Source organism: Mesoplodon densirostris, chromosome 14 (assembly GCF_025265405.1).
Source record: "Mesoplodon densirostris isolate mMesDen1 chromosome 14, mMesDen1 primary haplotype, whole genome shotgun sequence".
Taxonomy (NCBI): Eukaryota; Metazoa; Chordata; class Mammalia; order Artiodactyla; family Ziphiidae; genus Mesoplodon; species Mesoplodon densirostris.
The window spans coordinates 70,706,440-70,728,222 of record NC_082674.1 but is presented as its reverse complement, the minus strand read 5'-3'; the positions used below and the strand labels follow the sequence as shown (position 1 = coordinate 70,728,222).

General features: G+C 44.8%; 1 protein-coding gene across 4 annotated transcripts in view; it reads left to right on the top strand.

The window, feature by feature from the left end:
• NPAS2 (neuronal PAS domain protein 2) overlaps nucleotides 1-21,783 on the top strand; it is a 192,078-nt gene that overhangs the window by 34,861 nt on the left and 135,434 nt on the right. For 2 of the 4 annotated variants that reach the window (XM_060117277.1, XM_060117280.1), the window contains exon 1: nucleotides 20,599-20,648. The exons of the other annotated variants lie outside the window; for them this stretch is intronic. In XM_060117277.1, coding sequence (XP_059973260.1) covers nucleotides 20,614-20,648 — 35 coding nt within the window. In that variant the 5' untranslated portion in view covers nucleotides 20,599-20,613. Of the gene's footprint in view, nucleotides 1-20,598; nucleotides 20,649-21,783 lie in introns of those variants that run through there. 4 annotated transcript variants of the gene reach the window in all.

Genomic DNA, 21,783 nt, shown 5'->3' with positions numbered 1-21,783 from the left:
ATGAGTCTTGAACTTGGATCTCTTGCCCTTCTGTTTATTTTTATTTATTTTTATTTTATTTTATTTTTTTTGCGGTACATGGGCCTCTCACTGCTGTGGCCTCTCCCATTGCGGAGCACAGGCTCCGGATGTGCAGGCTCAGCGGCCATGGCTCCATGGCATGTGGGATCCTCCCGGACCGGGGCACGAACCCGTGTCCCCTGCACCGGCAGGCGGACTCCCAACCACTGCGCCACCAGGGAAGCCGCCCTTCTGTTTATTGAACACTGTCTTTCTCCCTTGTGACCTCCCCTTTAGACTTCTTAAAAATGCAGAGAAAACCCCACGATTTCCAAAATATGCTCTTGCATGTATTAATTACCTAGTTTCCTCTCTGAGCAAAGAAAGCATTGTCGCACTAAAGTTCTGCTGCATGGGTAGCTGTTTCCAGTTCTCTGTTTCCCCTTTGTTTACAGGGAAGGCTGGCCTGATGGATGTAGATGGGATGGAAGTGTTAGGCTCAAGGATCAAGGAGTAATTCCAGAGAAGGTGACGGGGAGCCCTGAGGATGCACATAAAAATTAATTACAGGAAAATACATCATTAATGGCAGCTCTCACAGTAGGTCCCAGGGCGACTATTATATGAAATTAATTAGTCCTTAAGTTTTTTTTAAGTCACCTTCTCTGTACTATGAAAAGAGTCCTAATTACTGACATTGGTTATTTTAAGTCATTAAGGGTCATCATTCTACATGTCCCTGTACTCATTCAGTCCTGTTTATGTGGATTTAAAGAGCCCCTCCAGCTCTGTGGGCTGGTTTCCCTGTGCAGTAACTTGTTTGGTAAAACGAAGTAAGGCTGGCAAGATCAAGGTCTCAAGAAAACAGGGTGTGGGAGTCAACAAAAATCCACTCATTTGTGGTTGAGTGGCTCCTTTTCTCCAGACTCTGTGCATGGACCCTGGGCAAGGAAGGGGAGGAAAACCAGTAGAACCCAGAGCTTATTGACTGGTGGGAAGTGGGTGGGGGGCATTAAACGGATGATCCCTAAAACCAACGTAGGGTATCGCATAGTGATGGAGAACTTGATCCAGTCTAAGGACAGGGATGGCCTTTCTGAGGAAGTGATGTTTAAACCGAGACCTGAATGGAGCCGTGACGCAGAGAGGGGACGTTTCCAAGCAGAAAGAACAACATATATAGAGGCCTGGGGTTGGTGGAGACCGAAATGTGATTTATGGGGCGGTTAGAGTTACGCAGGGACCAGATTACCAACGGCCTGGTAGTGCTTCTTTACCATTTTGTCCTGAGTTTAATGGGGAAGTCATGAAAGTTTGTGTGTTTGAACTTTTTATTCTGACTAATTTCAAACGTGGAGAAAAGTTGCAAAAACCGTCCAGCTAGCTTCCTCAGAGCCTGCACTAAGAATTCCTGCCAATGTTTTATCACACCTGCCTTATGGTGCTCTCTATGTACATAGGATTATTTTTTACTAAAGCATTTGGAGGTGAGTTGCTGATATGGTGCCGAAGGACACATTCCTCTATGTCCATTGTACAATCATCCAAATAAGGCAATTAACATTGATACAGTAGTGCCCTCAGAGCTTCAGACCCCTGCTGAAATTTTGCAGAGACTCTCCCACTCATGTCCCTGATGGTCTAGACTCCAATCCAGGGTCCCATCCTGCATGTACTTGTCTCTTCCATCTGGGACAGTTCCTCAGTCTTCACTTGTTTTTTATGGCCTAGACATTTTGGAAGATGACAGGTCGTTTACTTTCTAGAATGACCCTCCATTTGGGTTTGGCTGATGTGTCCTAATGGTCTGATTCAGATGATGTATTTTTGGCAGGAATACACAGAGTGATACAACACAGCAAAAGGCCGGGCCATCCATCAGCCCCATTACTAGTGACATGAACTTTGATCGCTCTGTGAAGGCTGTGTTGCCAGGTTTCTCCACGGAACTCTTTTGTCCTTTTAACTACTAAGTATTAAAAGATGTTTTGAGGCTAGCTAAACATACTGTTTCTTATGAAGTGTTCACTCACTAGGTTTAGTATCCATTGATGCTTCTTGCTTGAAACACTAGGGCGGTTGCCAGGTGGTAAGTTTCAGATTCCTTCATCCCTTCTACATGTAGCAGTTGGCAGTCTCCTTGGAGCAGGAGCCCTCCTTCTCCCTTATTCATTCATTCATTTGTTCATTTGTTTGTTCGTTCGTCCATTCCTTTGTATCAGTGAGATGTCATGGATTCCTGCTTTATTCAATAAATTACAATTTGGATGTTCAGATTGTCCCTGGTTTGGTCAGTAAGAGCCCTCTCGAGCTGGTTTTGGACGTGACCCCATCCATCTTTGAGTACGTCTTACTTTCTGACACAATAAGCTGTTTCAGGCCCACCCTGTCCTTTCCCTGCTCTGGTCCCGCAATCAGCCTGCTGCCCTTTAACGAGGAGCATCATACTGAAGGGCTCTGAGCTGGAGAGTGACCTGATCTGATGGGCATTTTAAAAATATTACTGTGGCTGCCTTTGAGGGGTGCCATGAAGGCACAGGCAAGAGAATCAGGGAGGCCATGGGCAGGCTGTTCACTGTCGCTCAGTCCGGTGGCTCGGGCGAGATCGTGACATTGCAGATGGAAAGTGGGGACGGACTGAAGGAAGACTTTAAAGCTAGAACTGACAGGTGATGGTGGGATGTGGGGAGTGACCGAGGGGGAGAATGGAGGTGTCCTTTCCTGGAATAAGAAAAATGGGGCAGGGTAGGTCACGAGTTCCTGTTTGGGTCTGCGACCCTTGAGAGCTCTGGGCCGCCAGGCAGCCAGGGAAGGGGGCAGGTGGACACAGGAGCCTGGAACTCAGAAGAGAGACCTGGGCTGGAGCTGTGGACCGGAGACTCGTATTGGCCACATATATGAGGGCCTCATGGGCAGGCTTTGAATCAGGCCTTCCTGGCTGTAACAGCTTCTCCCTCATGCTTGCGATCTGCGTTGTCTTCTTTCTGCAGCTCTTGGCAAGTGCTTGGCATTTTCACAACAGAGTTCAAAGCCCGGGGGCCCGTTTTCTGAACTCACCTTTGATCCATTTAATCAAGAAGGAGGAGTATAAACAGATTGCCTCCCTGCATTACTCATGACAACAAATAGAACTACCATGTGACCCAGCAATCCCACTACTGGGCATATACCCTGAGAAAACCATAATTCAACAAGAGTCATGTACCAAAATGTTCACTGCAGCTCTATTTACAATAGCCAGGACATGGAAGCAAACTAAGTGTCGATCAACAGATGAAAGGATAAAGAAGATGTGGCACATGTATACAATGGAATATTACTGAGCCACAAAAAGAAACGAAATTGAGTTATTTGTAGTGAGGTGGGTGGACCTAGAGTCTGTCATACAGAGTGAAGTAAGTCAGAAAGAGAAAAACAAATACCGTATGCTAACACATATATATGGAATCTAAAAAAAAAAAAGTCATGAAGAACCTAGGGGCAGGACAGGAATAAAGACGCAGACCTACTAGAGAATGGACCTGAGGATACAGGGAGGGGGAAGGGTAAGCTGGGACGAAATGAGAGATTGGCATGGACATATATACACTACCAAATGTAAAATAGATAGCTAGTGGGAGGCAGCCGCATAGCACAGGGAGATCAGCTCGGTGATTTGTGACCACCTAGAGGGGTGGGATAGGGAGGGTGGGAGGGAGGGAGACGCAAGAGGGAAGAGATATGGGGACATATGTATATGTATAACTGATTCACTTTGTTATAAAGCAGAAACTAACAAACCATTGTAAAGCAATTATACTCCAATAAAGATGTTAAAAAAAAAAAAAAGAAAAGGAGGAGTGTAAACAGATTGCCTCCCTGCATTCCTCGTGACAACCTGACCCCAGCAGACTGGGAAGACCTCGACAGTAATTGTCACACTTTGTGTGTTAGGGATTCTGAACTGTACCTGTGTTAAAAAAATGTGTGTGCACATACATGTACATACATGTGTAATATGAAGTACCTAAAATGATTGCCGTCAAAAAACACATTTTCTCAAAATTAAGGTTGACAAGGGATTACTGAAAGCAGAATGTAGGTAAAGAATCCCTAATAAGAAGACTTATAATCATGGCTTTCCCACAGCCCATCAGAGGGTGAAAGGAAAATATTGGAAGCAGAATGCCTGCCAACCCCAGAAGGCCGGCGTCAGATCTGCTGCTATGTGGATGCTTAGTGTGCAAACACACAGTGGTTGTGTCACCCAAGACTTGCTCCTCAGACAAGCCATGAGACAGGGCTCCGGCTTTCATGCACTAAGTTCAGTCATCGCAGTAGAGATGGATGTTGTTTGCTTTGGCATTTTTGCTAATGTTTACAGAGTGATTTTTGCTTCTAAATCAGAAACGGCCGGTTTTACTGATGTTCGTGGGGCTGCTTTTAACTTTGCCTTTTGTCTGAAAAGCAAAGTTGAGAACTTGCAGCGCCTCTTAAGTTAAATTTTATTTAAAAATCAAGAACTGATATTAACTGTAGCTGGGAAGCTGGGAGGCCAACTGGAAAGCTAGTGCCATGCCAGGGCTGGTGCCATGGCCAGACGGTGGTCCATGTAGAATGCATGGTAGTGGAGGGCGTCCTGGGGATGCTGCAGCCCACGGCCCAATGGTCACTATCCCAATGCTTCCTTATCGTGACCCTCCTGAATCCTTGGGAGACTAGAAGGGAGGGTTTCAGATTTTGCTCAGAGATTTTACACTGTCCACAGGCATCCTTTTTTTTCAGCAAGTCCCAGTCACTGTTCCTGTTCATCACGCCTGAACTGTGTGTAGGGTCTGGTTTCTATGCATTGCCAGTTTGGCTGAAGGTCTGTGGGGAAGGATGTAGACAGTACTCCGCTTACCCTTAATGAGAGCCTTCCTTTACAGGGGTCGCCATGGACAGATCCCATTTTGTGCCCTCACGACCCGAGGAGAGGTAGCTGTCTGAGACCTGTGTGACTCTCTCCTTACACCACCTTTCAGCAGCATTAGTAACAGCTGCTTGTCGAGCTGTTAGTGAAACGGTGTTGTTGGGTCACAAGGGAGAGAGCCCAGCCTTGGGATGGGAGTAGCACCTGCTCGCTGCAACTGGAGAAAGCCCGCGGCCAGTGGCAGCGAAGACCCAACGCAGCCAGAACCAAATAAATTAAGTAAATTAAAACAAACAAAAATGAATGGCATGTGAAGGACTTTACATAGCTTTTCTGTCTTTCCTCCTGTAAGTCTAAACTCAGGAATGGGAAATTATGGACGCTATGGTGTTGCATATTTAAATACAGCTGGACCATTTTCATCCAACAATGAAGAAATGCTTTTGGTGCACATACTTTATATCTTTGCCATTTTGCCCATCCCCGTGTGAGTCTCTTCAATCCGTGAGCTCTAATAGCTCCTACTAAGTATCTGATTTATACAGAACTCCCTAGGTTCCGCTTTGTAATGGGATCATTGCTGTACAGCTCTCTCTCATAGACTCTACCCTCCCTGAAGGCACACTTTGGCCCTGAAGCACATCTTAATTTGTCACACTCCCTAACCTGAGCTGAACAGAGCCCAGCATTGAGGAATTGCAAGAAATGAATGAATGAAAACATTTCTACTGCATTAAGACTGGTCTTGTGAAAATGCTTTGCTGAGATGTTGTCAAGATGGGATGCGTTATTGCACTTGAAATATCAGAAGCTAGATGCTTAGTTGGGAATTTGGTTGACTTACATTATTATGACTTAGCATCATATTTCTTTGGAAGTTATAAATAATTCAGAGCACATGTGGGATTCTTTTTATTTTTTCTGGCTTGTTGATTTGTGGGTAGTTTTTTTTTTAATTAATTAATTTATTTATTTTTGGCTGTGTTGGGTCTTCATTGCTGCACACAGACTTTCTCTAGTTGTGGCGAGCAGGAGCTACTCTTCGTTGTGGTGCGCGGACTTCTCGTTGCGGTGGCTTCTCGTTGCGGAGCACGGGTTCTAGGTGCGTGGGCTTCAGTAGCTGTGGCACGCGGGCTCAGTAGTTGTGGCTCGCGGGCTTAGTTGCTCTGTGGCATGTGGGATCTTCCTGGACCAGGGATCGAACCCATGTCCCTGGCATTGGCAGGCGGATTCTTAACCACTGTGCCACCAGGGAAGTCTCTTGTGGGTAGTTATTGGGCCGAATAAAATATGAAAAAAGGAACGAGGTCTTATCTGAATGTCAACTCCACATTTTGTGGTTATTGTTTAGTAATTATCAAGTTACCTTAAATCCTAGAGTCAGTGGTCCATCGAGATAAAACATTAGGAGTATATCTGAATTGCTCATAAACTTCCTTGATACTTTCCAAAATATTGTGATATAATAAGAGTCTCTGCTTACGAAGAAGATATAAATAAAACCTCTACAGCATCTGATGGTGATGAGTTGAGAATTAATTTCCCATATGACCAGCTAGCAACTCCCTGGAATAAATAATTCCCCGGGAACCCAGCTTTAGAACACAGGCCAAGCCATTTCTGAGGCAGAAGGAAAATGACATTGAAAAATGGTTGCCGAGTCATTTATATTGTTCATTCATCTACATAACCAAAAAAATGTAGCATAGCACTACTTTATGCTGTAAAGAGACTGCTAAGTGTTTTAGGTAACTGTCAAGGCTCGTAAACGGGATTTGCAGTGAAGATAAAGAGCAGAAGTTCTCAGATTTATTGATCTTGAGACCCCTTTACCCTCTTAAAAACTGTTGAGCATCCCTCAGTTTTTGTTTTTGTGGCTTGTATCCATGGATATTTACCATCTTGGAAATTAAAACTGAGAAACATTTGAAATAATTTTTAATTCATTAAAAAATAGTGAACCTGAGAAAACCATAATTCAAAAAGAGTCATCATGTACCACAATGTTCATTGCAGCTCTGTTTACAATAGCCAGGACATGGAAGCAACCTAAGTGTCCATCAACAGATGAATGGATAAAGAAGATGTGGCACGTATATACAATGGAATATCACTCAGCCATAAAAATAAATGAAATTGAGTTATTTGTAGTGAGGTGGGTGGACCTAGAGACTGTCATACAGAATGAAGTCAGTCAGAAAGAGAAAAACAAATACCGCATGCTAACACATATATATGGAATCTAAAAAAAAAAAAAAAGGTTCTGAAGAACCTAGGGGCAGGACATGAGTAAAGATGCAGATGTAGAGAATGGACTTGAGGACACAGGGAGGGGGAAGGGTAAGCTGGGATGAAGTGAGAGAGTGGCATGGACATATATACACTACCAAATGTAAAATAGATAGCTAGTGGGAAGCAGCCGCATAGCACAGGGAGATCAGCTCGGTGCTTTGTGTCCACCTAGAGGGGTGGGGGAGGGAGGGAGGGAGGGAGACGTAAGAGGGAGGAGATATGGGGATATATGTATATGTATAGCTGATTCACTTGGTTATACAGCAGAAATGAACACACCATTGTAAAGCAATTATATTCCAATAAAGATGTTAAAAAATAAATAGTGAAAAGTGCATTGCATTCTAACATAAAAATACTGTGTTTCCTCAAACAGTATAATTTAGTGAGAAGGGTGGCATTGTTTGAATTTTTGCAAATCTTTTTATTGTCTGGCTTACCAGAAGGGAGGTATCACCTGTTAATATCCTCTGAAAGACTCCACTGCACACTCTTGAGAAAATGAGATTGAAAAAGACAAATAATGTCTTTGTATTATTATAAAATAGTTTGACTCTGGCTCTTCTGAAAAGGTCATGAGCACCTCAGGGGTCACTGGTCCACCCTTTGAAAACTGCTAATGTAGAGCAGTTAGTTGAACCAGGATATTCTTGAACGTAAGAACCCTGAACTCAACTAAAAATCTGTTCTCCGTGCCAAGGTGTTGACAGTCCCTGTGAGGAAGTGTGCTATGCTGCCTGCCCAAGCTGGTGTGATCCTTTGGCCACCTTCAACCTTCCCTCTGTCCTGGGGACACAGTCTGGCCTCCTGTCGGCGTAGGTGGTGTGAAAGCTCTACTGACCTGCTCTTGCCCTCTGGGCAGCTCACATGGTTCCCTGACCAGGGCTCACTGACATGTTCTACTTTGTACGACACCTCTGCTCAGCTAGGGCAACCTGGTCACACAGACCACCACCATGACACCAATTAAAACAGGAAGGTGAGCTCTTGGGCTTTCCTGGTGGCACAGTGGTTGAGAGTCCACCTGACGATGCAGGGGACACGGGTTCGTGCCCCGGTCTGGGAAGATCCCACATGCCGCGGAGCGGCTGGGCCCGTGAGCCATGGCCGCTGAGCCTGTGCGTCCGGAGCCTGTGCTCCGCAACGGGAGAGGCCACAACAGTGAGAGGCCCACATACCGCAAAAAAAATAATAAATTTAAATAAATTAAAAAAAAAATAAGAAGGTGAGCTCTTGAACAAACAGAGCCCTAGTCAAAAACCCAACCCTTTGGCCCTGTCTCAGAGAAGCATTTAGAAAAGGGACAGTTCCAGGAGCTTGGTGCTGTTGACTGAATCTTCGACCACATGCACAAGGTCATGCTTCCGCTTGACTTGGCAACCAAGGGCGCTCTGTATAGAAAAGACAACTGGCATTTGGGGAACAAGGATCTCCTGTTTGGACCAAGACTTTGTAAGTTTTAGAAGGCCGGAGCCTGGAGCAGTGCTGCGGAGGGAGACCTTGAGCTGACTCCAGGTAGAACTGTTGACCTTCCCAAGTGCTTGCCTAGACTCTGGCCCTGATAACTGCTTATTCCTGCCTCTTTACCGACTCTGACTCCAGCGAGTGACCCGACCCCCAGCCTGACTCCCTGGTGCCCCCTCCACTCCCTCATCTGTGTTCACACTCAGCTCTTCCCCTTATGAATGGACTGTTTCTCTCCTCATTGCCTGGCATTGATCCCTGCTGTCTAAACACACCCTCAGCTGGAACCGAGCTGTGCCATCAGTTAGGGCTGGAAGACTGGACCTGGAGTGAGCAGCATGACAAAGGCGTTGAGGCCAGAAGGGATAAAAGAGAACAATCGATCAGTGCAAAGGATTCCTGTCCACCTTCTGCTTTTCTCTTTGAATGCTCCTCACACAGTTTGTCAAGAGCAGGCCACTCATGAGTCACTTGTTTACTGTGTGATTTCATTCCCCTCCCTGGAAAAAGAAATACAAGGGAAGTCAAGCTGAGTTCATTTTCCTCTTATCCAGCCCCCTTTCTGCTTTTTCCAGCAAAGCTTACCCCCATCCGCAGGCCCAGATATTTCCATCAAGGAACCTCTACATCCAGCAGTCTCAGAGTTAACCTGGCATGTTGAGATTAACACAGATGCTGGTGCTTTCTTTTTGAAAATCGTGTCTGAACCTGAATGCAGGATGATTAGGCTACTCACTTGCCAAATAGGACGTACACCACAGAATGTTCAGAATTATTACAATGCCCCAAGGAAAGGCAAGAGGACACCTAGTAGTAGGGGTATCATTTTTTTTCATGTATGCATCCCATCATTCAAGTGTATTTACTGAGTGCTGTAATGTGCCAGACATTGATATATCTGTAAACAAAACAAAGATCCTTGCTCTCATTGTACTTACATTCTAGACAGTAACAAGTCATCACCCATCCAAAATTCTGGATGAAATAAATCTTTTCTCTAGATTCTCAGTGGTCACTTTGGTTGTTGTAGCTTCTATACCGTTTCTTGTTTGCCTTGGGGGAGATGTCCAGGGAGCTGAGTATGAGTGAGGAAAACAGAGCTCGTTCTCTCTCTTTTTTTTTTTTTTGGTGGTATGCGGGCCTCTCACTGTTGTGGCCTCTCCCGCTGCGGAGCACAGGCTCCAGACGCGCAGGCTCAGCGGTCATGGCTCATGGGCCCAGCCGCTTCGCGGCATGTGGGATCCTCCAGACCAGGGCACGAACCCGTGTCCCCTGCATCGGCAGGTGGACTGTCAACACCTGCGCCACCAGGGAAGCCCGAGCTTGTTCTCTTTGATGATATCAGGCACACTGTTCTAAAGGCAGTAGTTTACAGATTAAGTTATTTTGTAACCAGCATGATATCTGGTCACCTTACAACTAGTTGAATTTGAAATAGTTGCTCCAAATCCTCTGTTAGGAACACTGAAAAACAGTGTACTCTGACCTAAAAAAGCATCTTTCTAGATGGTCAGTATTTGTTTTCTGTGTGCTTGAAAAGAGTGTTTAGTCTCCCATTATTGGGTGCAATATTTCATGTATGTCCATTAGATCTCTGCCATTTGATTTTATATATACTAATTGTCTTTTTGCCTGATAGATCATTTATGAAATGAGATATGTCAAACATGTGAGTGTGATAGAAGAGTTGTCAGCTTCTCCTAATAGTTCATTACTTTTTGCTTTATATATTTTGATGCTCTGTTGTTAGGTGCATACAAGTTTAGGGTTCTTTATTCTTCCAGGTGAATTGAAACTTATAATATTCTGTGACCCTCTCTTATTTCTAGTTGTGCTTATTGCCTTAAAAGTCTATCTATCTGATATTAATAGAAGTACACCATATTTATTTTATTAGTATTTATCTGGGATTTGTTTTTTCTCCTTTTACTTTTTAGTTCTCTGTCCTTAAATTTCAGAAATGTTTCTGGTAAACAACATTTCCTGGTTTCTTAATAAGCATGTCTGATGATCACTTTTTTAAACTGGAGAGAATAGTCCATATCTTTATTATGATTACTGAGATATTTTAATTAATTTATTTTTTAAGAACTCTTTTTTTTAAAAAGTATTTATTTATTTATTTGGCTGCACCGGGTCTTAGTTGAGGCATGCGGGATCTTCGTTGCCACGTGTGGGATCTTTGTTGCGGCATGTGGGATCTTTAGTTGCAGCATGTGGGATCTAGTTCCCTGACCAGGGATCAGACCTGGGCCCCCTGCATTGGGAGTGTGGAGTCTTAGCTACTGGAACACCAGGGAAGTCCCTTTAATTTATTTTTAATCATTTTATAGTATACTTGATATTTGTCCCACTTTTTCTGCTTCCTTTTTTCTCTTTTTCTTCCTCCTTTTGGATTTTTCTTTTTCACTTCATTACATTTTCTCTCTAATTTGAATTTATAATGTCTATACCTCTGATTTAATGATTTTAATCATTTAATTTAATGATTGCCCTAGTATTTTAACATGAATACTTACCAGAGTTCAATATTACTAATATTTTTCTTTTCCCCCCAAACACAAGGACCTTAGAATGATTTATTACGTACATGCTGTTGTTATCCACCATTTTATTTCCATCTTTTTGCACCCTAAATTGGTCATTATTATTATTGTTACAATTAGTGTAAAGCACAATAACTTTTCCCACCATTTCTTCTTGCCTCTTAGAACTCCCATCTGGGATAATTTCCCTTTTTCTGAAGGATATCATTTAGAATTCAGTTTGGTGAGTGCTTGTTAGTGGAAACTCCTTTTTTTCCTGCATCTGAAATCTCAATTTTATCTCAATTCTTAAAAGACATTTTTGTTGGGTAAACAACTCTAGAATGATGGTTATGTTCTCTCATCACGTTGAAGTTAATATTTTCCTGTTATCTGGCTTCCACTGTTGTGCTTGTGAAGTCTGGCACCAATCCAGTTGTTATTCCTTTTTAGGTGCTCAATGTTTTCTCTGTCTGGCTTCATGTAAGATCATCTCTTTGTCTTTGGTAGTCTGAAATTTCATGGTGATTGTCTCTAGGAGTAGATACATTTTTATTTATTCCACTTAGGATTGTTGGGCTTCCTGAATCTAAGGATTCATGTTTTTCTTAAATTTTGGAAATTTTTCTTTTGAATATTTCCTTTTCACCATTCTCTCCAATATCTCTTACCAGAACCAGTTTGACATGTATTAGATCTCTGTCTGTTAGACCTCACTGCCCTCTGTAGCTCTTAAATTACGTTTTCTGTTTTCCATCTTTTTGTCTCTCTATTCTGCAATCTAGATAATTTCTTCAAATCTGTCTTAAACTTTACTGATTCTTGCTCCACCTGTGTCTCAAGTTAATTTTAACCACTCCATTGGGTAATTTACATTATTATATTCTTATTCTTTCTTCCTTTGTCAAAATTTCAAAATGTTTTGTCTTCCTTTTTTAGTAATTGCTTGTTCCTTGCTTTTATCTTCAGGCCTCTTGTTTATATCTTTATACATATTAAACATACTCATTTTATATTCCAAATCCTTCCAGTATTTGGAATCATTGCAAATCTGATTGTGCTCTTTATTGTTTCTGCAAGTGTCCTTTTTCCTTGCACATTTTCTAAATTTTGACTGGGCTCGTATTCCTTGGAACTTGATCTGTGAAAATCTTCTGAAGCTTGGGTTAAGGTTACTTTCCTCTAAAGAGGATTTGGGTTTGTTCTGCTTTGCCCCTGAGTCCTGTCAACCTGAAACCACTGAAATTCTCTTATAGATTTTCAAATCACACAAGTGTAATTTGGGCCTGAAACCTATGTGAAGACCATCTTGTGATTATGACTGTTTGGGAGAGATGCTTTTTCTCCTTGGGATTGAAAAATGCAAATTCCTTCCTGTCCTTTCTGTGTAATCCTTCTCATTCCCATCCACACCGATCATAGCCCTCCTTCGAGATCGAGCGTTATGCAAGGGTCTCCTATTGGCTTCCCAACATGGACAGGCTTTGTCTCTTTCTTTCTGCCTCATCCTACACAGCATCATATCAAAGGTCAAGGTCACCAGGGTTCGCCTCCTAGGAGAACCTAGCTTCAACCTCATTGACTCCCAGGACCCCTACCTCCACTCTGTGTTTGGCCTGTACAGACTCCTGTTTTCTTATCAGCTCAGCAGTGATTCGGATATTTTTTTATTCTTTTATCCTTCCTCTTTAGTTGACTTCAGCAGAGGGTTGTCCAACGTGTCTGGAATTAGAACCATGTACAGTTAATCCGCGTTCTCTATTGTGAAGGCCAAGGGTCGCCATCTTGTCTCTCGCAGATGCCACCTCTTCCATCCAGTTGCTCAACCGAAGGGTGGCGTGGACAGGCCCCATGTTCTTCCACATCCTTTGTCCTTCAACACCCCCAGCCCAACCATCACTCTAGTGTGAGGGGCTGTACGGATACCAGCAGACATGGATGTGGCGAAGGCTGATGCTGCAGATGCCTCCAGGTGATGATTCCTGTCGGGGCTCGGTGCTTCCTTTTGTGCCTCTGAATTGAGCTGTGTGACCCTTGGTGGCACCTTGGACTTCGGAAGGGTCAGGTCCTGTATCACTCAGGCCCGAGATCAATGACTCTTGGCTCTTTGTCACTGCTGTTTTGGCAGCCTCCTCCCAGGAGAGGCTAGTGTCCTGCCACACTGCCCCAGGCATCCTGTCACCCCTTTTCAGCTCCCCGGCTCTAAGGCAGGGGCTGGCATACAGCCTGCAGCTGCATCTCACTCACAGCGTGTTTTTGTAAATAAAGTTTTATTGGGACACAGCCATGCCCATTTGTTTTGCACCGTAACGTCCCACCCATAAAATTGAAAATATTTACTATCTATCCCTTTATGGAAAGCATTTGCTGGCCCTGCTCTGAGGCCTCACTAGGCTACGCTCCCCTCCTTCAGCTCCTCCCTGGAGCATCCTGTATCCAGATGCCCCTTCTGCATTACCTGCACTCACAACCCCACCAGCTCAAGCCTTGCTCCCCCGATGACTCCCTCCTTTCCTAAGCCTGGTCCTCATTTGCCCTTTGAAACACTAGAAATGCATCTCTGCTTGTTAAAAGACAGTGAGTGATGTGCCCTAAGAAACCCTCCCTTAGTGAAGTTAGACTCTGATAGTCTTCGTGCTCCATTGGGAACCTTCCTCCACCCTGGAATGGGTCTTCAATTTCAGACCTTTTGGGGAAGACAGATATCTTGCCTCCATCTATTTACATATTCACGGCAAATACACGTTTCAAACAGCAGACATAGTCTTGGAAATAAGACAACAACAAACGTGTAAAACACTATTTTAGGGAAGTTAAATAGCACTTAATGGCATTAGAGGAGCTTTTCTTTTAAAGCAAAATCTTGAACAGTGGAGAATTAATTTATACCGAAAACAATGCCTGTTTTGCAGAAGAGGCTCATCTATAGCTGAAAGAACACAGGCCGTTGATGGCCTCATGGCCAGGAGCATGGACTGTGGAGCCAGACCGCTTGGTGGCAGTGCCACTAACTAACTGGTGACCGTGGACAAGTCTCTTAGTCTTTCCGTGCCTCAGTTTCCTCATCTGGGTAAAGGGGTCAGAGGGCCACTAACATGATAAAATGAGATCAAATGTTTTAAAGTACCTAGAACAGTGCCTGGAACCTAGGAGGCCTTCACGTATTAGCCATTATCATGTTATTTAATTTTTCTGACCTTGTGTTTCCTCATCTGTAAAATGGACATCACAATAACAAACTTCTGTTTTGTTTGAGGAGTAACTGTGATGGGTTCACAGCACCAAAACAGGGCAAATAAATGGTAGACAGATACTATTTTTTCAGGTTTCATTAATACTGATAATTGTTCCATATCTCTTTTTCCCTGCTGAGGCTATCTGTAAGTTCCTTTTTCTAAAAAAATGGTTTCTAGAAACATCCTCAATATGGTGGGCCTTCAGTGACTGCTTTTGGCTTGTTCTGTGGCTGAACACTGCATGAGAAGCCCAGAAAGGTGATGGTTATCTTTTCTACCAACTCTGTTTACCCAACACTCAGCCACCACCTCCAGGAAGCCATCCCAGATTTCTAAGCCCCACCACCTTGGCGCTTCTGTTACATCACACAATGACATTATCTGTCTGCAGAGACAGAGACAGAGTTATTTGTCTGTATATATGTTGTGACTGGAAGACTGTGTTCCAGTAGGTACCAAAGACCTACTGGTTCTGTGCACACACACACAAAAATAACAAATAAACAGATGCCAATTAAAAGTTCTTTGAGAATACACAATGAATATACCTATCTTTAAGAATTGTTCAGTATGGCTCATTTTCTCAACACAATTTCAATCTTGCAAGAGTACTCTATAAATAGATGCCTTTTTTTCTACCTGGTTCCAAATTGCAGAGTTAATGGAAATACGCACACAAGATCACCAACAATATATGCCAATTCAGCCATGTTGTCCTTTAAGCTTCTGTGTTTTCTTCTATTCTTTACTTTTGTTCAAATGCCATTTCACTTATTAATGTCACGTCTAAATATTTTAGAATTATATTATTAAATGTTTAATTTTATATTAATTCAACGGGGATTTGTTTGGTTTACACAATAAGCAGGGTTGCTGGACCCATGTCATGGAAGGTCTAAGTAAGCTCATAATCCCAATCACCACCCTTTATATAGGTGTTGTGTCTTCTCTGTTGCTCCTTGTTGGAACTTTCTACAGCTTTATAGAGCTTCAGAAGTGCTTAAGGACAGAAAGTAGCTTTACAGTCCAGTGAACCTGAAAAGTGGGAGGGGCTTCTGGATGCTTTTTATCAGAGGGCGGTTTTAAATGTGTAATCAAGTCTTGATTGTCCAGCAAGTAGAGAAGAGTAGTGGAATAAAACCCACAAAATAGAGTGTGACAAAGATTGATCACACTTGAACTTGCCATATGCTGAGCACCCCACATTGCCTCACCCAGGCTGGAGGCATGGTTTCTGCTTCAGCAGAGAAACTGGGAATGCTTATATAGCAATTAGGATTTTAAGAGATAAAAATAAAGTAAGACATCAGTTTTCTGCAAGCTTTCTAACAGCCCTGCAGTGTGGTAAAGGCAGGGAACGCCCAGAACCCTGGGGCTCTTCACCACAGGCTGGCTGCTAACCTAGAATTGTGGGTGCTCTAATACCAGGTTCCGGGCCACAGCCCCAAGCAGGGTGGATAGACTCTTGTGACCATGTGGTGGGCCTCCTGCTGGATAATTTGTCAAGTCTGTAGTTATTGAAACTGAGTTTGGAATCCTGGACATGTTGGCAGGTTGAAAAGAGTTCTTTTTTTTTTTTTTTTTTTTTTTTTGCGGTATGCGGGCCTCTCACTGTTGTGGCCTCCCCCGCTGCGGAGCACAGGCTCCGGATGCGCAGGCTCCGGACGCACAGGCTCAGCGGCCATGGCTCACGGGCCCAGCCGCTCCGCGGCATATGGGATCCTCCCAGACCGGGGCACGAACCCGTATCCCCTGCATCGGCAGGCGGACTCTCAACCACTTGCGCCACCAGGGAGGCCCGAAAAGAGTTCTTTTCATCATTTGTAGAATCAAAAGCGTAAGCACGCATGGCATATACACACACACACAGGAATATTATGCAGCCATGAAAAGGAAGGAAATTCTGACACATGCTGCAACATGGATGAACCATGAAGACACTGTGCATTTTGAATTATGGTTTCTCAGGGTATATGCCCAGTAGTGGGATTGCTGGGTCATATGGTAGGTCTATTTTTAGTTTTTTAAGGAACCTCCATACTGTTCTCCATAGTGGCTGTATCAATTTACATTCCCATCAACAGTGTAAGAGGGTTCCCTTTTCTCCACACCTCTCCAGCATTTATTGTAGATTTTTTGGTGATAGCCATTTTGACTGGTGTGAGGTGATACCTATTGTAGTTTTGATTTGCATTTCTCTAATAATTAGTGACGTTGAGCATCTTTTCATGTGCTTCTTGGCCATCTGTATGTCTTCTTTGGTGAAATGTCTATTTAGGTCTTCCACCCATGTTTTGTTTGGGTTGGTTTTTTTTTTGATATTGAGCTGCATGAGCTGCTTGTATATTTTGGAGATTAATCCTTTATCCATTGCTTCATTTGCAAATGTTTTCTCCCATTCTGTGGGTTGTCTTTTCATCTTGTTTATGGTTACCTTTTCTGTGCAAAAGCTTTTAAGTTTCATTAGGTCCCATTTGCTTACTTTTGTTTTTATTTTCATTACTCTAGGAGATGGGTCATAATTCAAAAAGTCACATGTACCCCAATGTTCATTGCAGCACTTTTTACAATAGCCAGGACATGGGAACAACCTAAATGTCCATCGACAGATGAATGGATAAAGAAGATGTGGTACATATATACAATGGAATATTACTCAGCCATAAAAAGAAATGAAATTTGGTCATTTGTAGAGACGTGGATGGACCTAGAGTCTGTCAGAGTGAAGTAAGTCAGAAAGAGAAAAACAAATATCGTTTAGTAATGCATATATGTGGAATCTAGAAAAAATGGTACAGATGAGCCTATTTGCAGGACAGGAATAGAAACGCAGAGGTAGAGAACGGACGTGTGGACACGGGGGTGGGAGGGGAGGGTGGGATGCATTGGGAGATTTGTTTTGATATAAATACACTACCATGTGTAGAATAGCTAGTTAGTGGGAATCTGCTGTATAGCACAGGGAGCTCAGCTTGGTGCTCTGTGACGACCTAGATGGGTGGGATGGGGGGAGGGAGGTCCAAGAGGGAGGGGATATATGTATACATATAGCTGTTTCACTTCATTGTACAGCAGAAACTAACACAACATTGTAAAGCAATTATACTCCAAAAAAAAAAAAAGACATTGTGCTAAGTGAAAGAAGCCAGACACAAAAGGACAATATTGCACAATCCCACCTGTACAAGGTTCCTAAGGTTTGTCAGATTCATAAAAACATGAAGTACGATGGTGGTTGCCAGTGGCTGGTGGGGAGTTAGTGCTTAATGGCTACAGAGTTTCAGTTTGGGGTACTGGAAGAATTCCGGAGATGGATGGTGGTGATGGTTACACAACACTGTGAATGTGTTTAATGCCACTGAAGTGTACACTTAAAAAAGGCTAAGATGATCAATCGTATGTTATGTATACTTTACCGCAATTGAAAAAAAAAGCTTAAGAAAACACATACCCGACACTGGGGGATCGTGCAGATGTGGTTTTGAAGCCTAATTACTTGGGATCTCAGAAGGGTGAGATGGGGCAGCTCCTTTCCTGAGGCTGGACGGCATCAGACCTGTGTGGTCCCTGGAAGCATACGCTTGTTGAGACCTGAGAGTGCGGGCAGGGCTGTGTTCTGCTGGCTTTGTAGACCGGAGGTGATTTACTTTGGCATTTTTAACAAAGATTTAAAGCTTATGGAATTTGCCAGTCGGCCTGGTCTTCAGGGCCCGGTTAAGCAGCATGTACTCTTTTACTTACATACAGAACAATAGCAGACGGCATGAAAGCTTTCCCAGGGCTATTTTTCCCTTGAAGTAACACAAAGGCAAAAAACACCCACATGGAATCAAATACTGCAGAACGCAAATTTCAAACCACATGATGTTAGCACAGAAGGGAAACGGAGACAGGTGAAAACTGTGTGAAGTGCAGAGGGTTGGCAAGTGAGGGCTCTGAAGCTATTTTTAGCATCAACAATGCTATAAATCCTGTTTTTCCGTGACACTCCGGTGAATTGAATTATTTGCGTTTCTCTGCTTTTACCACACTAATTGTTGGGTTTGATGGAATCAGAGCAGGCCTGCCTGAGCGGCCGCTGACCTCAGACAGAGAGGCCTACGTTGGGGTCAACTGGGCGTCGCTGGTTCGTTGATCTGGTCCTTGTAGTGACATACTGGAGCCACAGATGCACTTTTCAGCATTTCTCCAGGGCAGACAGGACAATTGAAATTTTTGAACCAAAGCTCGTGGCTGGTACCATTTTGGGGGGCCAGAATGTGCTGCGTGGAGAAATGTGTGGTCCCAGGCCGGCCTCTCGGGGCACCTCCACTGCTCTGGACACACGGTCAGCGGGTGTCACTGCTGCGCTCCCTTCTGCTAGGCCCTCAGGGCACATGAACTCAGCTGTTGGCCTCTTCCTTTGGACCTGGCTTCCTGGCGAGGCCGTGTGTCTGAATCTCTCAGGGGCCCAGGACTCTGTATTTTAGTGGCTCTGTGGCTTAGTTCTGCCGCCCAGGCAGAGCTGGGAACCACAGGTTTCATCAGTTCTCTTCCATCAGTGGTAGCAAATAAAGAGCTTAAATGGGAAGCTGGTGCATGATGGGTGGAGAGGCTGGGAGGGAATGGCAGTCACTAGGGGCGATGGGCCTGCGTGCTGGTGGCACAGCTCAGCCCTCCTAGGAAAGCCACACGGCGCTGACACCCATCTCCTCGGCCATCTCACCTGTCTGGAACACACAGCCAGACAGGGCACAGGACCACCCCTGCTGAGCTCCTCAGGCCTTGGAGGAGGAGGAGGTCACCTGCTCTCCGGGGCTCAGGGAAGAAGTGCTGTCAAGGTGGGCAGGTGGCCCCAGTGACCAGAGAAGCTGATGGCAGAATAAAGAGGCTTGGCATTTCCGGGTGCACTTGACTTTGTACCCAGTCCCCCGTCAGGAGCCCCTCACCCCAACCTCACTCATCACCATCATCTTGATGACCCTGAGCCACCAGGCAGAGGGGACAGTTATGTTCACTTCACCCCGCGGAGGCAGACAGGGAGGTGCGAGATCGCTGTGGGAATTGCTACATCCAACATGGATAAAATAATAAGAGAACCTTCTGGACCAGTTTGGCTCTGAGAAAGAGTTGTTCTCCTACACAGCTGAGCCGCGTTAAGGGCTGGCACATCTGAAGTTCATCAGCCTCCCCGCCCCTGGGTGGGCTCTGCAGCCCCGCGCCTTCCCCGGGACTCGCATTTGAGAACAACTGCTCACTAGGGACCGGCTCACTATTTCACAAGGCCCTGCATCCGCGTTTTCTGACGCTTTTGCACTCTGTGGTCATCGCTCCAACCTCCAGCGGTGAATATGCCATGAGTCTTGGTTCAGCACCCTTCCTAACATGTCTTAGGGAGTGCCATCGTTTTACTAAGATGCAGCTTTATCTTCAGTTGGTGAACCCTCCTGATTTTACTCCAGCTTGTAAGAACCGTACAGTACCAGAGGCCAAGGAAAACAGATTTATCGAACAGGGCTGAAACACAATGGAATGTTTGCAAACTCCTACGGCCTGGGGACTTCAGAATTTGTAAATTACCCGTGGTAGAGCTGAGCCCAGAACGCTGCGTGTTTGTGGACCCTCTGGACTCCTATGCTTATTGCAAAAAGTGGTGAGCCCGGAACGCTGTGTGTTTGTGGACCCTCTGGACTCCTATGCTGATTGCAAAAAGTGGTGACGACTCGGAGTTACCCAGCGTCTGTGGAAGGTACTTTGGCAGCAGCTGAGGTGGGCGGCCGGCAACAGAGGACAGCCTCCAAGAACAGGGTCAGTACACGAGGCCGTGCAGGGGTCAGTGGCCCCCGGGCTCCAGATGCCAAGGAAGGCTGAGCAGGAGGAAGAAAGAATCTAGAGGGCTGTCCCAGGAGCTCAGCAAGGAGACGGGAGCAAGAGGGAGGAAGTTTTCCCTGATATTTATGCCTAATCAAGACTTCTACGGGCCGAGAGGAGATGGCCTCCCCATAACAAAATAGGCATGCTTTGGAAACAGCTGAGAACCCAGAAAACTAGTGGCTTATCTTTCCAGCGTTGGGTGAAAACATGAGAAAGATCCACAGCCATAAGCTAGGGAAAAAACACCTACCTGAACAAAGAAATAAGAGAGAGATTTGGCTGCTTCATTTCTCCTTTAAAAGGACCACCTGGCTTGAGCCATCACCTGAAATGTACGTTAGGCTCAATAGGAATGCGCACCTTCAGTGACCTGCCAACAGTATCCAGGTAACAGCCTTGCTTTGTTGCAAGAAATGTTTGCTAATGTTGGTGTTGAGTTTGTCGATTCTCATTGATACCCAGCTCTAAGGGCGTGATGTTTACTTGTCTGAAATTTATCCCAGTTCAAATAATATAACCTGGGTTTTAAATGCTCACCACTGATTTTTTAAAAAGGTATTGTGGGGCTTCCCTGGTGGCGCAGTGGTTGAGAGTCTGCCTGCCGATGCAGGGGATGCGGGTTCGTGCCCCGGCCCGGGAAGATCCCACATGCCGTGGAGTGGCTGGGCCCGTGAGCCATGGCCGCTGAGCCTGTGCTCCGCAATGGGAGAGGCCGCAATGGTGAGAGGCCTGCGTACCGCAAAAAAAAAAAAAAAAAAAAAAGGTATTGTGAATTTTTTAGAGGAAAATGCCCTCTAATCCTTTTCATGGAAGTCAGTAGAAAGTCTGGGTCACATATGGGTAGATAGGAATAATTTGCTTCTTTGATAATATTGAAATGCTCACGATGTGGGGATCACATTTTACTTTAAGTGATCTGAAAGTGAAGTTAAGTGAATTTCACCTCAATTTAAATAATCATCTGACCTGAGGGCTGTCATTCTGTGTAGCCCTTGGACACATGAGAAGAAATGAGTAGGAGGGCCAGGAGGAGGGATGGGGGGACAGGAGGGATGGGGGGACAGTAGTATTCTGGCTCAATAGGAAGAATTTTCTAATAAGTCCAACTAACAGGAACTAGAAGAGGCTGCCAGAGAAAGCCGTGCGTACCTGCTCCGTGGAGACGGACCCCTCACTGGCTGGGATGCTGTGGGTGGCATTCAGGCTCCAGAACAGGGGTTCTCCATCAGCCGTGGTTCTGGGTGGACGGGAGTCACCTGGGGGTGTAAAGAGTCAGGCTGGGCCCACCCCCAGGGGTGCTAATGCCGTTGGTCTAGGACACAGCCTGGGATTCTGGTCAAAGGCGCCTGGTGTCCATCTGCTTTAGGTGGAAGCAGGGGACACTTAGCATCCCTCCTGCCACCCATACCTAGTGATCCTTGTGTACCTGCAGCTTCGTGCCACCAGGCGCTGCTTAGAAATGCAGGGTCTCAGCCCCGCCCCAGACCCACCCACTCAGAATCGCACTGTAACAAGATCCCAA